General features: G+C 42.5%; 2 protein-coding genes and 1 pseudogene across 14 annotated transcripts in view; 2 read left to right on the top strand and 1 right to left on the bottom strand.

Moving 5' to 3' along the window:
* The window catches only part of ZBTB8OS (zinc finger and BTB domain containing 8 opposite strand), a 24,094-nt gene extending 18,900 nt beyond the window's left edge, over window positions 1–5,194 (bottom strand). The window contains exons 1-2 of one of the 11 annotated variants that reach the window (XM_049104870.1): window positions 5,091–5,194; window positions 3,903–4,222 (exon numbers count right to left, since the gene is read on the bottom strand). In XM_049104870.1, the coding sequence (XP_048960827.1) occupies window positions 3,903–4,035 (133 nt within the window). In that variant the 5' untranslated portion in view covers window positions 4,036–4,222; window positions 5,091–5,194. Of the gene's footprint in view, window positions 1–3,902; window positions 4,521–4,546; window positions 4,672–5,090 lie in introns of those variants that run through there. The other 10 variants (XM_049104869.1, XM_049104867.1, XM_049104877.1 and 7 more) reach the window with 10 other exon arrangements.
* RBBP4 (RB binding protein 4, chromatin remodeling factor) overlaps window positions 4,665–17,013 on the top strand; it is a 22,428-nt gene continuing 10,079 nt past the window's right edge. For 2 of the 3 annotated variants that reach the window (XM_025448097.3, XM_049104840.1), the window contains exons 1-3: window positions 4,665–4,800; window positions 5,391–5,538; window positions 10,196–10,341. In XM_025448097.3, coding sequence (XP_025303882.1) covers window positions 4,785–4,800; window positions 5,391–5,538; window positions 10,196–10,341 — 310 coding nt within the window. In that variant the 5' untranslated portion in view covers window positions 4,665–4,784. The remainder of the gene's footprint in view (window positions 4,801–5,390; window positions 5,539–10,195; window positions 10,342–17,013) is intronic. The other variant, XM_049104830.1, reaches the window with a different exon arrangement.
* On the top strand, window positions 6,401–6,561 carry LOC112660702 (U4 spliceosomal RNA; annotated as a pseudogene).

The following is a 17,013-nucleotide window of genomic DNA, read 5'->3' as shown; positions in this document are numbered from 1 at the left end:
CCTCCATATATTGATCTTCCCACAACTGGCTACCCTACAAGTACAAAGTGCTTTTATTTTGTCTTGTCATTTTACTATAAAATTACTGTTCCTGTCAAGATGCTATGTAAGCTCAAATTCTTCATGGTTGAAGCTCAGTGATGTGTCCATGGAAGTCATCATACTATCCCCCTAGTTTTGTATATATTTATATATAGCTGGTATTTATCTACATACAGGAAAAAAAAAAGCTAGAGTGGCAGGAAAAGTGGTGGTGGTGCTGGTGGTGGGGTAGTCCCTGTCGATTTCAGGTCATGATCTCAGGACATGGGATCGAGCCCAAGTCAGGCTCTACCCTGGGCATGCAGCCTACTGAAGATTCTCTCCCTCTGCCCCTCCCCACTCCCACTCTCTCTCTCTCTCTCAAAAAAAAAAAAAAAAAAAAAGGGGGAAAAATGGCAAGAAAGAGGCAAGTAGTGAGGGGAGAATGTCCTACAAGATATTAAAATATAGAATAAAGCCCCAATAATTAAAAGTACACAAAAAGAGAAGTAGAATAAAGGAACAGAACAGTTAAGTCCAGCTACAGACCTAAATATAGGTAGGGAAATTCTGTATTTGATTAAAGGCATCACATTTCAATCACAGGGGAAAAGACAGACTGCTGAAGAAATGAAGTCAGAACATCTGGTAAGAAAAAAAAAATGTAAAAAAAAAGAAAAAAATGTAAAAATTTTTAAAAAATCTGGTAAATCATCTGGAAAATAATTAAATCAGATACTTAATTTCTACCCTACTCCAATCCTGATGTATTCAAGATTAAAACATCAAAAAAATATTAGAAATAAGAACAATCTAAAACTATCAACAAAAATATAGTTCTCACAAACAGGAGCAAGAAAAAGCCAAACACAAAGGACATGCTAGAGGTGCCTGCCTGGCTCAATCAGTAGAGCATACGCCTCTTGATCTCTGGGTTAGGAGTTCCAGTCCCACACTGGGTATGGAGCCTACAGGGAGGAAAGAACAAAGAAAAAAAGGAAGGGAAAGGAAGGCATGCAGGCATACTGTATTAATTCCATTTTTATAATGTACAAAAGCAGGCAAAGCTTATCTATGATGTTGAAAGTCAGGCTAATGGGGGGCTCCTGGCTGGCTCAGTTGGCGGAGTGTGGAACGCTTGATCTTGGGACGGTGGGTTCAAGCTCCACAGTGGGTGTAGAGCTTACTTAAAAAAAAAAAAAAAAAGGGATCCCTGGGTGGCACAGCGGTTTGGCGCCTGCCTTTGGCCCGGGGCGCGATCCTGGAGACCCGGGATCGAATCCCACGTCGGGCTCCCAGCATGGAGCCTGCTTCTCCCTCTGCCTGTGTCTCTGCCTCTCTGTCTCTCTCTGTGTGACTATCATGAATAAATAAATAAAATCTTAAAAAAAAAAAAAGCAAAAAAAACCCTCTTCTTTTCCAAATGTACTACAAGAAAACAGGAGAGTTATTTTATATCAGAGTGGGCAACGCCTTCCTAAGTATAAATTCCCAGAAGCCTTTAAAGGGTTAATAAATTTCACTATGTAAAACTAAATTTCTACAAAGTAAAAAACAAAACAAAAAACCCAACAGAAAAATGGGTTAAGAATATGAACATACACATCCTAGAAGGGCACATACAAATAGCTCCACACATACGGAAATATGTTCAACCTCACTTATAATAAAAAGAAAGCAACTAATATGACAAGATATTTAAATTGGAAGAGACCCAAAAGGGGATCCCTGGGTGGTTCAGCGGTTTAGTGCCTGCCTTTGGCCCAGAGCGTGATCCTGGAGTTCCGGGATCGAGTCCCATGTCGGGCTCCTGGCATGGAGCCTGCTTCTCCCTCCTCCTGTATCTCTGCCTCTCTCTCTCTTTCTCTATGTCTATCATAAATAAGTAAATAAATAAATCTTAAAAAAAAAAAAAGGGAAGAGACCCAAAAGTATGGTTATGCAGCAAATAGGTAGAAATGTGCGGAAAGAGGCACACTCATACAATGCTAGTCAGAGTATAAACTGGCACAACCTCATTGGAGATCAATTTAGCAATAACTGCTAAGATTAACAATGCAGGGCAGCCCTGGTGGCGCAGCGGTTTAGCGCTGCCTGCAGCCCAGGGTGTGATCCTGGAGACCCTGGATCGAGTCCCAAGTCAGGCTCTCTGCATGGAGCCTGCTTCTCCCTCTGCCTGTGTCTCTGCTGCCTCTCTCTCTCTCTGTGTCTCTATGAATAAATAAATAAATTCTTAAAAAAAAAAGATTAACAATGCACATATCCTTTGACAAAGCAGTTTAACTTCTGTAAATTTATAGATACACCTGTACGTGTGCAAAACAATGAATGCGGAACAGGGATCCCACCTGTTGTACTTTTTTATTCAGATATATCAGATACAAGCCTTATTAAAAATAATTTTTAGGGGATCCCTGGGTGGCTCAGCGGTTTGGCGCCTGCCTTTGGCCCAGGGCGCAATCCTGGAGTCCCGGGATCGAGTCCCGCGTCAGGCTCCCGGCATGGAGCCTGCTTCTCCCTCCTCCTGTATCTCTGCCTCTCTCTCTCTCTCTCTCTATGTCCATCATAAATAAATAAATAAATCTTTAAAAAATTTTAAAAAATAAAAATAATTTTAAAAAATTGTTGTTAAGGGGCATCTGCCTTTGGCTCAAGTCATGATCTAGGGGTCCTCTCATGCTTGCCTAGGCCTTCCTGCTCAGTGGGGAGTCTGCTTCTCCCTCTCCATCTACCCCTCCCCCATTCTCTTCTCCCCATCCACGTGCTCTTTCTGTTCCAAATAAAATCTTTTTAAAAATTTGCTTTTATGAGAAAAATAAAAGGGTTCATTCATAACCTAGTATGCCATAGTAAATAAACTACAGAGAACAATGGAAAATTAATAAGATTTTAGAGTAGAAAAATAGAAGTCAGATTTGTGCTCCGCAAACCATAGCAATCTTTAGGGATGATAGCTAAATGTTTAAATAGAAGATCAGAATATGGGGATCCCTGGGTGGCGCAGCGGTTTAGCGCCTGCCTTTGGCCTGGGGCGCGATCTTGGAGACCCGGGATCGAATCCCACGTCAGGCTCCCGGTGCATGGAGCCTGCTTCTCCCTCTGCCTATGTCTCTGCCTCTCTCTCTCTCTCTCTCTCTGTGTGACTATCATAAATAAATAAAAAAATTAAAAAAAAAAAAAAAAAAAAAAAAAAAAAAAAGAAGATCAGAATATGTACTATACTTTTGTGTTTACTATTATCTCATTTACTCCCCAGTTAAGGAACTATGGTGCCATGAGAGATTATATAACTTGCCACAAGTTATGAAGCTGTTCATGGCAAAACCAGGTCTTTTTTTTTTTTTTTTTTTTTTAAAGATTTTATTTATTTCTTCACGAGAGACACAGAAGAGAAGCGACTCCTCGCAGGAGCCGGAGGCGGGGCTTAATCCCGAATCCCGGGATCACGCCCTGGGTTGAAGGCAGACGCCCAACCGCTGAGCCACCCAGGCATCCCCAAACCAGGTCTTTTTACTAAAAGCACGATCCAGGTAAAACACCAAATTACATGTCCCCTACTCAGCTAAGTCCTCTAACCTAATGATACTCTAACCACCCCACTGTTGGGAAACACATACGGGCGACCACCCGGCAAATGCTTGAAAATACGTTTATCTTTAGAATGAAGACACTGGTAAAATTCCCACGAGGTAATGGGACTAGGTAAATGTAGAAAGAATTCAAGGAACCATAAAAGTGGCAGCCCAGTTTTCTGACTCTCAGGCCAGGTGGCTGTTCCCTTCAGCACTCCCGGCTGAAGCACCTCAGGGGCAAAGCGGAAGGCGAGACCGGAAGACCTGGGCAAGGCGAAAGGGCATGAGAGAAGTGAGCCATCTACTCACACTCGTACTTCCGAATGGCTGGAGGATACTTGGCCTTGATCGCCTTCTGCTCTTCAGTCAAATTGTAATCTCGAATATCTTCCTCTTCCTGCGCCATAATTGCCGCACTGGACACTCTACTTCCGCCCTTCATTAGCTGGACTTCAGCCCTGATTTACAACTTCCGCTCTAGACTCCGCCCCTTGGCACGCGCCCTTAAAGCACCAGGACCCCATTCTCGCAGATAGACTTTATATGGTTAACACTTCTGTCCTAGGACTCGCTGCCGGAAGCACATCTTTAATAGGCTTCGGCCCTATTTCTGCGTTTCTTCATCCGTTCTAAGAACAAAGGAAACATACACACTGGAGGACGTGGGAGGAGGGAGACACTTTAGAACTAAATACCCGCTTGTCTGGGTGGTGAGAAGCCTTTTCTTTTTACCTCACAGAGTCGATAACTACACCCGAAGCCACCCTAGATTTCTCATCTGAGTACTTTTAAAGTGTCGGGAGCTGCACAGCTTTTAAGAAAATGGCTGCCCCCTGGAGAGTGCGGACTAAACCTCTCACGTGACCCGACGCGCGCACTCCCACCGGGTCCGCGCGCGCGCAATCGTAGGAAGTCGGCTCCCGGCCGTGTCGGGGCAGGGGAGGGGCGCGCACCTCGGCACCGCAGAAAGCGACTCTGCGCGTCTGGATAGGCTGCAAACGCGGCTTCCCCGCCCACCCCGCCGTTCGGGACGCTGCGATTGGCCGGTGTTGGCGCGAAGGTGCGCGAGTAGGCCCTCACGCAGGGGCAGCAGGAAACAATAGAGGCCGCGCGCGCAGAGCGAGCGCCTGTAGCCTCCCCGCCCCTCCCGCAGCGCTCGACCCCGGGATCCCCCCGGCTCGCCTGCCCGCCATGGCCGACAAGGAAGGTAAGGGTGCCGGGGCCGCCCCGGGAGGGCGGGGGGTGCCGGGCTGGCGCCGCGGCCTCGACAGGGCCTAGCAGTGAAGGCAAGCCCGACTCTTGAGTGCTGTCCCCACCATCGAAGGCGTGAGGAGAAATCGCCCCGCGGCGCGGGCTAACGGCGCGCCAGTTCCTCCGACACGGAGGCTGGTGGCCGCGGTGTGGAGCTGGTGGGGGGGCCCCGGCGGGTGTTTGGGCCCTCCCCGCGCTCGCTGTCGGCCTGCCCGCCTCTCGCGTTCTGCGTGCGCTGCTCCCTACCCCGGGGGCCGGTGCGCGGGCCTCCGCGCGGGTTCCGTCGATTCAGCGGGAACGCGAGCGTGCTCCCGAGGCCCGGCGCCGGCGCCCGAACCGCTAACGGGAGTGACGCGCCCCGCTAGCCCGAGAGTAATTGCGGGCCCGCGAGGCGGGGAGGGGTGCAGGTCGCTCCGCCTCGGGGACATTTAGACATATCTGCTCCATTTCAGAATCTTGACTTAATAAGCAGTGCCGGTAGCTTTGGAAGCGTTGGCTCGGTTTCCATTTGTGTTCGCTAACTTAATTTGTTTTTTAACTTTTTAGCAGCCTTTGATGACGCAGTAGAGGAACGTGTGATCAACGAAGAGTACAAAATATGGAAAAAGAACACCCCTTTTCTTTACGATTTGGTGATGACCCATGCTCTGGAGTGGCCTAGCCTAACTGCACAGTGGCTTCCAGATGTAACCAGGTGATGTGAATCTCTTGAACGTTATCTTGTGTCCTCCTCAGCGTTGATTTCTCACGTTGATTTTTCCGTGTCTTCCCCCAGTCACCCGAAGAGGGCACGTAATGATAACCTATGGGTGATGTTTTTTTCCTAGGCCAAAAAATAATACAAAATGTAAAAATAGTTTTGCAATGTACCTGATAAGAGAAAACTTGTTTTCTTTTCCTGATAACGAATTGAATAGCCTGTTATAATTACAGTTGGAAAATAATGTAAAATGTGTCAGTTTTCAAAAAAAAGCTATGATTTCAGTTCTTTCAGCAAAATATTTGAATTGTAGGTAGTAGCTGGTTAATATAAAGAGGTATATGACATGGTACCTGCCTTCAAGGAGCACAAGTGTAATTGAGGCCCATGTAAACTAATAATTACAGTAACCTATGCTAAAAGCAGTTTTACAGAGATACTTAGGATATTTAGAACTAAGAACTGAAGATGGGGTGGTTTGGGGGTTTTATATAAGGGAATTATGCATAGTGAGAGAGAAATCACATGTAGGGAAGGTCTTAAATGTGACAAGCTTACCTCTAAGAAGGTAAGCTTAATAGTACTTAATTTACTTTCCATTTGTTTAGTCTGCTAGGTGCTATAAATTAGGGTGTACAAGTTTAGATGGACACCTTCCCTGCCTTGATTTCTTGTGTATATAGTATGGTAGATTACCACCCCCCTTATTTGTAGGGAGTATGGCCAAAGATCCCCAGTGGGTGTCTGAAACCACGGATGGTACTGAACTCTGTTATGTTTCTGAACATACATAATTGTGATAAAGCTTAATTTATAAATTAGAAACGGTAAAAGATTAATAGAACAATGGTTATATAGCTTTGTGCAGGGGGCAGTATCGTAGCCAATGAGGTTTATCCGAGGCACGATTATTGCTAATAAAACAATGGTTATAACAACATACCATAATAAAAGCTGAGTGTGATCTCTTGCTGTCAAAATGTTTCACTGTAATCACCCTTCAAGTAATATTGTTGAGAAAATGCCTGTGTGATGAAGTGAGGTGAATGACATGGGCATTGTGATGAAGTATTAAGCTACTTATTTACCTGATAAATCAGAAGGGAGATCATCTACTTCTGGAGGGCATCGTGGTTGACTGTGGGTAACTGAAACCATGGATGGGGGTTTTCTACTGTATTACAGTAAAAAGTATCATAACAGTAGCACAGTTAAAATGATCAAGGGAAGGAAAAATCACCTCAACTTAGGGTATCATGAAAGGCTTCCAGGAGAAAGTGACAATGCAAAGATGAAGGTGAATTTAAATAATTAAAGGTTTATCAAGACCAAAGTGCCTGTTGGAATAATGGGTTTTCTTTTATAAAATTGCTTCACCATTCAGAGTAACATTTAAAAATTATATTGTGTGCTGAATAACTAAATTCCTTCGAAATTCATCTCTTTCGAGTTCAAAATATGGTTATTAGGCTATGTTTCAGCTCAACAAGTAATAGAAATTTTATTAATTACTTAAACAGGTTGCTACCTTCACAGTGGCATTAAAAAATGAAGAAGTAGAGTTGGAAGCTTTATCATGATCCATGTTCACCTATGGGTCATCAGAATTGCTTGAGCTCGAGGAGCCTGGGTGGCAGTCTGTTAAGTGGCTGACTCTTGGTTTCAGCTCAGGTGGTGGTCTCAGGGTCAGGAGATCGAGCCTGTCACTCTGTACAGAAGACTTCTTCTACCCCTCCCCACACACTCTACTCCCTTGGGCTTGCACTCACTTGCACTCTCTCTTTTTTTTAAGAAAATATATTTATTTTATTTGAGTTCAGGTTAAGTGGAGTCATTTCTGTCAGGAGTTCTCAGTGATAGTCAAATCATTTAGAAACTGGTGGCAGGGGGGATCCCTGGGTGGCTCAGTGGTTTAACACCTGCCTTTGGCCCAGGGTGCGACCCTGGAGTCCCAGGATCAAGTCCCACGTCGGGCTCCTGGCATGGAGCCTGCTTCTCCCTCCTCCTGTGTCTCTGCGCCCCTCCCCCCCGTCTATCATAAATAAATAAATCCTCAAAAAAAATTACTCTTAAAAAAAAGAAAGAAAGAAACTGGTGGCAGGGATGCCTGGGAGGCTCAGTGGTTGAGCATCTGCCTTTGGCTCAGGGCGAGATCCAGGATTGAGTCCTGCATTGGGCTCCCTAAGGGGAGCCTGCTTCTCCCTCTGTGTCTCTGCCTCTGTGTCTCTTATGAATAAATAAAATCTTTTAAAAAAAGAAACTGATGGCAGCGTATTTGATGAAAAATAGTTGAATGATGATTCCATGGTCATGAGCTATATCATACTGGATCAGTGGATCCCAAATATATTGGCCACCTACTAAGTCATTTGGGAGCCAGTATTTTTAAAAATCTTCCTATATAATTCTGTAATGATCTCAACCTAGAAAGCAGTGAATTAACTAAATTCGCCAACGTTGAAATCTATCTTAGTAGTTTTCTCATTTAGTGGAACTAGGTAAATAAACCTTTTTGCAGGGTTTGACCTTGGTCCAAATTCCTGTTCTTTATCTTCTGTTTTTTGTACCTTATACATAATGAAGATTTATTTTTTTATTTTGAGGGGGAGATTCCTGTTGAGTGTGAAGCCCCATGCAAGGCTGAATCCCATGACCCATGAGGTAATGATCTGAGCAGAAATCACCAGTTGGATGCTTAACCAACTGAGCCACCCAGGCACCCCAATGATACTAATTTTTTTATAAAGACTTTTATTTATTTGTTTGTGAGAGAGAGAGCTCATTTCATTTGCACGAACAGGGGGAAGGGGCAGAGGGAGAGGGAGAAGCGGACGCCCCGCTTAGCAGGGAGAGGATCCATCCCAGGACCCTGAGATCATGACCTGAGCCAAAGGCAGACCCTTAACCAACTGAGCCACCCAGACATTTCTTTAATTTGTTTTTTCTAAGATGAAGATTATTTAGAAACAAGCATACCTAATGTCAAGTGTTTAAATTTTTGTCTGTGGTAGTGACGGTAGTGGTATTCATATCTTTTTTTAAAAAAATACAATTACAATTCTATAACCTTCTTTGCTCATTTCCTCTGGTTCTTTGTTTAACCTTCTAAATGCAGGCATTCTCAGTTTTACATTGATGGCTCTCTTTCCTCTATTTTTCTATGTAGGATATAGATGTATATTGCCTCTGTACAGAGGAATTCCTATTGGTTATCTCTAGACCCAACCTCTGAGCTTTTCCTGAATTTACAGCTGCCTACTGGTATCTTCTTTGGAGTATCTGTTTTCCCCAACATCACATGTTCCAAACTGAGTATATTCTTTGCATAGAGGTCCCGCCCTAGCTTTCGCCTATCATTCCTATTTCTCTTTATCATACTTGACTTTGGTTTGATGTTTCCTAAGTTTTTCTCTTTTTTCCACTTGACAGTGCATAGATAACTCCAATGAATTCTATTTGGGTAATATCGTTTCTAGAACAGAGGTTTTTTTTGTTTTTTGTTTTGTTTTGTTTTGTTTTAATTCATGGAGAGACAGACAGAGAGAGAGGCAGAGACACAGGCAGAGGGAGAAGCAGGCTCCATGCAGGGAACCCGATGTGGGACTCAATCCCGGGACTCCAGGATCACACCCTAGACCGAAGGCAGGCACTAAACCTCTGAGCCACCCAGGGATCCCCTAGAACAGAGGTTCTTAAACTTGAACATGAATCATAATCAGCTGGAGGGATTATAAGATGGATCATTGTACCCCGAATCCCAAGTTCCTAATTTATTATGTCTGGGATGAATCTGAAAATTTAATTTGCCTTTCTAGCTGAAGTTCCTAGATGATGCTAATGCTGTCGGTCCTGATACCACACTTGAAGAACCTCTGCTTTACACTGTTGGGTTAATTCTTCTGTGGTAATTCAGATGGTGCTAGATCCCTTAGAAATTTTCCATGATTGTTTGTTTTCCCTACAGTAGAGTTGTGAATGCCTTAAGATGGCATTCAGTATACTAGAATCTATTTTCTAGCCTTCTCTCTGACTTCATTTCCCACATCCAAAGTCAGATTGAGGTGTCAGTCTTAGTAGTTATGTGATCTTATTTAGGCAGGTTGCCTCATTTTCATAAACCTCAAATATATTCATCTTTAAGTGATACGTAGTTTGTAAAGTACTTAGGTATCTGACATTTTGTGGGCCTACCCTTGCTCAATTCCCTTTCCTTGGAATTCTCTTCCAGAGCCCTTGTCTCTTCTGGGTTTTATATCTCATTTTGACATCTGCCTCTTTCACGGATGCTTCCTTAATTCCAGAAGTAATCTTTCTTATCTAAATTCCCATCTTGTGTACCTTTAATGTATTTATTGGCTTATATTTTTGTTATTTATGGACATGACTATCTAATTGCCCCGGTTTTTTGAGTGCATGAATCACGTCTTAATCATTTTTGTACTTCATAGTATTTGGTGCAGTTTGTCCACTGATTAGGCACTCAGTAAATATTTGAACATTTAGTTTACCTGACATTATTTTCTTTCCTCTAATAAGATTTTCTTCTCGAAACCTGGTTGTAATAGTGCTTTTTCCATACATGTGTATCACTGACCTCATTGTCTCTCTTAGTGTTAATAATTTGAATAGTGATCATATACTACTATTACAGACCAGAAGGGAAAGACTTCAGCATTCATCGACTTGTCCTGGGAACACACACGTCGGATGAACAAAACCATCTTGTGATAGCCAGTGTGCAGCTCCCTAACGATGATGCTCAGTTTGATGCTTCACACTACGACAGTGAGAAAGGAGGTAGGAATCTTAAAAGTGAAAGAAGGAATGATGTATGGGTAGTATCTTTCATATCTTTGAATTTACTTGAAAAGGGCGTAAAGTTTGATAAATTAGTTTGTTAAGTTAGTAGTAATATTTTGAGCTCTGGAAAACCCGAGTTTGTAATACAGGTGCAAACTGAGATGTCAGAAGACATAGTTAAAGCATACTTGGTTCTATGTCTTTTCTAGAAACCTTCCTCTCCTAAATTGGGGGGGAGGGTAGTTTCTAGAATTGAAAGAAGACAAAATCCACCATTTGTTCCTTTCTTTTTTTTTTTTTTTTTTGTTTTTTTTAAGTTTTATTTATGTAATCTCTACACCCAATGTATGGCTTGAACTCAACCCTGAGATCAAGAGTCATGTGCTCTTCTGACTGAGCCAGCCAGGTGCCCCTTTATTTTTGTTTATTTTTAAGATTTTATTTCTGAGTAATCTCTGTACCCAACATAGGGCTTGAACTTGCAACCCCAAGATGAAGAGTCATGTTCTCTACCAACTGAGCCAGCCAGGTGCCCCCAAAGTCCACCATTTATTATTGCTGTGCATGCATGCATTCTTTCTCAGCATGGGAGATAATTGCCCCTATGGGGGGTTAAAATTGGTTCTTGGAGAGGGGAATGTATGAGAACAAGTCTTTAAATGTGGGAATCCGGGGATCCCTGGGTGGCGCAGCAGTTTGGCGCCTGCCTTTGGCCCAGGGCGCGATGCTGGAGACCCGGGATCGAATCCCACATCGGGCTCCCGGTGCATGGAGCCTGCTTCTCCCTCTGCCTGTGTCTCTGCCTCTTTCTCTCTCTCTATCTGTGACTATCATGAATAAATAAAAATTAAAAAAAAAAAAAAATGTGGGAATCCCTGGGTGGCTCAGCGGTTTGGTGCCTGCCTTCAGCCCAGGGTGTGAAAGTCCTTAAATGTATAAAGTGCAGGGAATCCCTGGGTGGTTCACGGGTTTGGTGTCTGCCTTCGGTCCAGTGCGTGATCCTCGAGTCCCAGGATCAAGTCCCATATTGGGCTCCCTGCATGGAACCTGCTTCTCTCTCTGCCTATGTCTCTGCTTCTCTCTCTCTGATCTCTCATGAATAAATAAAATCTTTAAAAAAAAAATAAATGTATAAAGCACAGATAATGTGTATACACAGGATATCTGTAGTATTAAAATTTCATCAAGACTGTCAGAAATGATATCTTATAAAGTTTTTTAGAGGGAGAAAAAGATTGAGAAACACTGGGTTTAAATTACCCTTTCCATTTTGAAGTGGTAGAAATGACTTAAACGTGGTGCATAGTATGTATATAAAAATTAAATGAGCCATTTAATTATATCCTATTTTTAGGAGATAACCTTAAGGGCTTAACTATTGATGAAATATTTAACTCTTTCTCTCTTAATAGAGGTAGAAATGGGTGAATTACCTATTTGTTGTTGTTCAGAGACACAGAGAGATAGGCAGAGGGAGAAGCAGGCTCCATGCAGGGAGTCCAATGTGGGACTCAATCCCAGGACCCTGGGATCATGCCCTGAGCCAAAGACAGACACTCAACTGCTAGCCACCCAGGCATCCCCCATTCTTTTATCTAAGTTCTTTTGAGCTCCTGTTACTTGCCAGGATTATGTATACAGTTAATCTTTTGATCACTCCATATTTGCCTTAGGGTAATACAGAATGCAAAGTAGTTAGTAAGTTCTAAAGATAAAGGTCCACAGACATGATTTTGTGTCACCTAACTGTGTGATAAAATTATTGGGAAGTTATTCTCTGGGTGAGCATTAGTGTAGGGCAGGGACCCTGAACTTAAGGATCCAAAGACTTAGGTTTGATAGCCTGTTACGCCACTCTCTGTGTGGTTTTGGATAAATCATTTAACCTCTCTGAGCGTCAATTTCCTTTCTATTAAATGAAGATAAATAGGATTTTTGGTTATTTAGTGACAAAGCAAATACTCTGGTAATAAGTTGTTTTGTTTTTTTTTTTTAAGATTTTATTTATTTATTCATGATAGACAGAAAGAGAGAGAGGCAGAGACACAGGCAGAGGGAGAAGCAGGCTCCATGCCGGGAGCCCGACGCGGGACTCAATCCCAGGACTCCAGGATCGTGCCCTGGGCCAAAGGCAGGTGGTAAACCACTGAGCCACCCAGGGATCCCCTAAGGTTTTTTTTTTTTTTTTTTTTTTTTAATCGAAACAAATAGGGGCTCAGTCAATTAAGCATCTGTCAGGCTCAGTTCGTGATCCCAGGGACCTGGCATCAAGCCCCACATCCAGCTCCCTGCTCAGTGGGGAGCCTGCTTTTCTCTCTCACCTCCCTACCTCCTACCCATGGTTTTTCTTGCTATCTCTCTCAAAAAAATAAATAAAAATCTTAAAAAAAAAAAAAATAGAAAACTATGGCCCCCTGCCACTGCTATAAGCTTATTCTCTCTCTCTCTCTCTCTATATATATATGTATCGCTGTTAAATTGTTTTTTGAATGATTTATCTGTCTATACCATTTTTTGGCTTACTCATTCAGCATATATGTTGAGTACTTATTGTACGCCAGGCTTTTTTTCTTGGTACTGGGGATATAGCATTGAAGTGCTTTTCTGGCCTGATGAATCTTGGACATCTTTTTGTGTTAAGATGTATCTCCTTTTGATGGTTGTATACTATGTCAAAATTAACCATCCCTTCTTTGACATTTAAGTGGTTTCGAATTTTCTGTCTTGAAAAACAGTTCTTGGGGCACCTAGATGGCTCAGTAGTTGAGCCTCTGCCTTTGGCTCGGGTTGTGATCCCGAGGGCCTGAGATCAAGTCCCGCATCAGGTTTCCCACAGGGAACCAGCTTCTCCCTCTGCCTATGTCTCTGCCTCTCCCTGTGTCTCTCATGAATAAGTAAAAAAAATTTTTAAGATTTTTATTTATTTATTCATTATTCATTTATTTATTCATTCAGCCTGACGTGGGACTCGATCCCAGGTCCCCAGATTCACCCCAGGCATAAGGCGGCGCTAAACTGCTGAGCCACTGGAGCTGCCCGAATAAGTAAAATCTTTAAAAAAAAAAAGAAGAAGAAGAAAAAGAAAAGAATAACAGTTCTTGTATCATTTGTCTTGCATAGTTTTGTTCTAGAATAATTTTCTCTAAGTTAAATGCTGATCAAAGGGCAAAACATTTTCAGGTAAAATTAATACTGCTAAGTTGCCCTCCAGAAAAAATTCCCAATCCTACAAGTGGTTAGCAATTGTTTTAAAACACTGTTGGGATCCCTGGGTGGCTCAGCGGTTTGGCACCTGCCTTTGGCCCAGGGCGCAATCCTGGAGACCCGGGGTCGAGTCCCACGTCGGGCTCCTGGCCTGGAGTCTGCTTCTCCCTCCTCCTGTGTCTCTGCCTCTCTCTCTCTCTCTCTCTCTCTCTATATATATATATATATATATATATATATATATATATATACACACACACACACACATATCATAAGTAAATAAATCTTTAAAATAAAAAAATAAAACACTGTTTGCTGGGGGTGCCTGAGTGGCTTAGTCCGTTAAGCTTAAAGCAGGACTCTTGATGTCAGCTCAGGTCTTGTTTTTTTTGTTGTTTTTTTTTTTTTTAAGATTTTATTTATTCATGAGAGACAGAGGAAGAGACACAGGCAGAGGGAGAAGCAGGCTCCGTGCAGGAAGCCTGACATGGGACTCAATCCTGGATCTCCAGGATCAGGCCCTGGGCTGAAGGCAGCGCTAAATGGTTGAGCCACCCGGGCTGCCCTCAGCTCAGGTCTTGATGTCAGAGTTGTTGAGTTCAAGCTCTATGTTGGGTTCCATGCTGGGCATGGAGCCTACTTTAAAAAAAAAAAAAAAAGTATCATTTGTTGGCAAATTGTTTTCTTTCCTGGTTGATGGGAGTGGTGTTTCCTAACATATATGCTCCTCTTTTTCTGCTAATTGAATTTTTTGAACAGCATCTAACCAATTTTTGCTTTATCCCCCTTAATGCCTAGTTATAGAGGAACAATTAAAATGCCAGTAATAATGCGTGATTTATTTGTACCACTATCACCCAATTTAATTCTCATAGGGAAACTGATATTCAGTAGTTTCTTAATTTGCCCTGAGGTTATATAGCTTATCTCCCATTTCTCTCTTTCTCTTCCTTTTACTCACTTCTCTTCCTCTTCCCCCCCACCCATCATCTTCAGAGCGTTGGATAATGGTGCCTTAATCTCTTCTGAATGGTCTTAACAATGAAAGAAGTAGATAACAGCCTAATGTCTCTGGGGTGGTTGTTAGATGGCTTGCTAGTTTTGTCTTGCTCTCAAAATGTCCTGGACTCTAATTTGAACTAGATAATTAGTTACCATCTGCTTGACTCCATTTGGTTTTTGGTAATTGATGGCAGCTTCAAAAGATCATTGAACTTTCCAAGTGAAAACTAAAAACTGAATTTGTCCTGTTTTGACATTAAAAAGAATTTGTGTGTTTATATTAGGGTCAGCCTGGCTATAGTCACATTTTAAGTCCTTGTGAAATAGATTAGGTGTAACATTTTACTTATGACTCTGTTACTGAGATCTTCCAATATCTAGTTTATTTTTAGCAATTTTCTGGAGACTATTTTTTTAAAACTCTTCTGTCTTTTGTCTGAATTGTATAAAATAAACCTATTAAATCATGAGATAATTGAGTATTTGTTGTTAGAGCTTACTCTTTTTAGTAAAAAGGTGTTTATGGCTCATAGAGTGGCCTTGAGATAGAAATCAATGCTGGTGGGATGCCTGGGTCGCTCAGTGGTTAAGCATCTGCTTTTGGCTCAGGGCGCAATCCTGGAGTCTTGGGATAGAGTCCCATATTGGGCTTCCTGTGTAGAGCCTGCTCCTCCCTCTGCCTAGGTCTCTGCCTCTCTCTCTGTGTCTCTCATGAATAAATAAAATCTTTTTTAAAAAAAAATTTTTTTTTTAAATCAATGCTGGAGGCACCTGGGTGGATCAGTCAGTCATGATCCCAGAGGTCCGAGATCGAGTCCCACATTGGGCTCCCTGCTCAACAGGGAGTCTGCTTCTCCCTCTGCTCCTCACCCCACTTGTGCTATCTTGCTCTTTCTCTCAAATAAATTAAAATCTTTTAAAGAAAACAAAATCAGCGCTGGTTACCTAGTTTTGGTGGCGGGCAGGTATTGGTTGGGAAGGACATGATAGTACCTTCTGAGAAAGTGGAGATGTTCTATATTTTGATCTGGGTGTTGGTTTTCCTGGTGTATACGTTTGTTTTAAAGATTTATTTATTCATGAGCAAGACAGAGAGAGAGGCAGAGACATAGGCAAAGGGAGAAGCAGGCTCCTTGAAGGGAGCCCAATGTGGGACTCGATCCCGGATCCTGTGATCACACCCTGAACTGAAGGCAGATGCTCAACCGCTAAGCCACCCAGGCGTCCCCCTAATGTATATATACATTTGTAAAAATTTGTCAAGCTAGGTACTTTGAAGACATTATAGCTCAAGCCCCCCCCCCAAGTTTTCTTAATACTTTCATAAGGAGAGAAGCAAACAAAATAGGAATACAACAGGACCTTGATAGTCATTTAATTAATTTATTGTGCATTGATACCCTCTTTTTTTTTTTTTTTTTTTTTAAGATTTTATGTACTTGAGAGTGAGTATAAGCAGGGAGGAGGGGTGGAGAGAGAGGGAGAAACAGACTCCCTGCTGGGCGGGGGGGGGGGGGTCCAGTAGAGGGCCACTGCAGGGCCCACGTGGGACTCTGCCGGGTTCAATACCATGACCCTGAGATCACAACCTTAGCCTAAGGCAGATGCACAACCAACTGAGCCAATACCCAGGCACCCCAGTACCTCAGTTTTTCCTATTTCAGATTTGGCTTTTCATAGATCAACTTCAACTTGGGAACCCCTAATTATTTTTTAAATAGATAAATCTTCATTTTCAATAAAACTCCATTGTGAATCCTCTAAACTGACTTATTACTGTATTTGAACTGCAGTTAGGGAGACCCTCTGCTTAGTGTGTATCCAATACCAAGATACTGCACATTATGTAATTAATACCCTTGCTCTGTGGGCTCAGTGCCAGCTGTTGCTCTTCCCTTGTTACTGGGATATCAGGCTTTTTTGTCACGGTCATCTGTAGTTATATTTTATCTCTCTGTGTTTGGACTGAAAGTTCCTTGCAATCACCTATCTTATGTCTTATTTTTTTTACATTGTAGATGATTGTAGTCTAGAGTTTTGGGGGAAAGTTGTTTAATGGTTTTTTTTCTCCTTTAGAGTCTATTTTGAGTTTTTAGATATTTAGCCTGTATGAAACATTTGCATTTCAACTTTTAAAAGTTACTTGGAAATTGAAAGTTGACTAATCTGGGGATCCCTGGGTGGCGCAGCGGTTTGGCGCCTGCCTTTGGCCCAGGGCACGATCCTGGAGACCCGGGATCGAATCCCACGTCGGGCTTCCGGTGCATGGAGCCTGCTTCTCCCTCTGCCTGTGTCTCTGCCTCTCTCTCTCTCTCACTGTGTGCCTATCATAAATAAATAAAAAATTCAAAAAAAAAAAAAAAAAAAGAAAGTTGACTAATCTGCCAGCCATATTACCCATCTATGTCCTTGCTTTTTTAAAAGATTTTTGTCCTTCGAAGTGTAACACTTGTATAACAGTGC

The sequence above is a fragment of the Canis lupus genome, chromosome 2, assembly GCF_003254725.2.
Source record: "Canis lupus dingo isolate Sandy chromosome 2, ASM325472v2, whole genome shotgun sequence".
Taxonomy (NCBI): domain Eukaryota; kingdom Metazoa; phylum Chordata; class Mammalia; order Carnivora; family Canidae; genus Canis; species Canis lupus.
The sequence above is the reverse complement of the archived record's forward strand: the minus strand, read 5'-3'. Positions and strand labels throughout refer to the sequence as shown.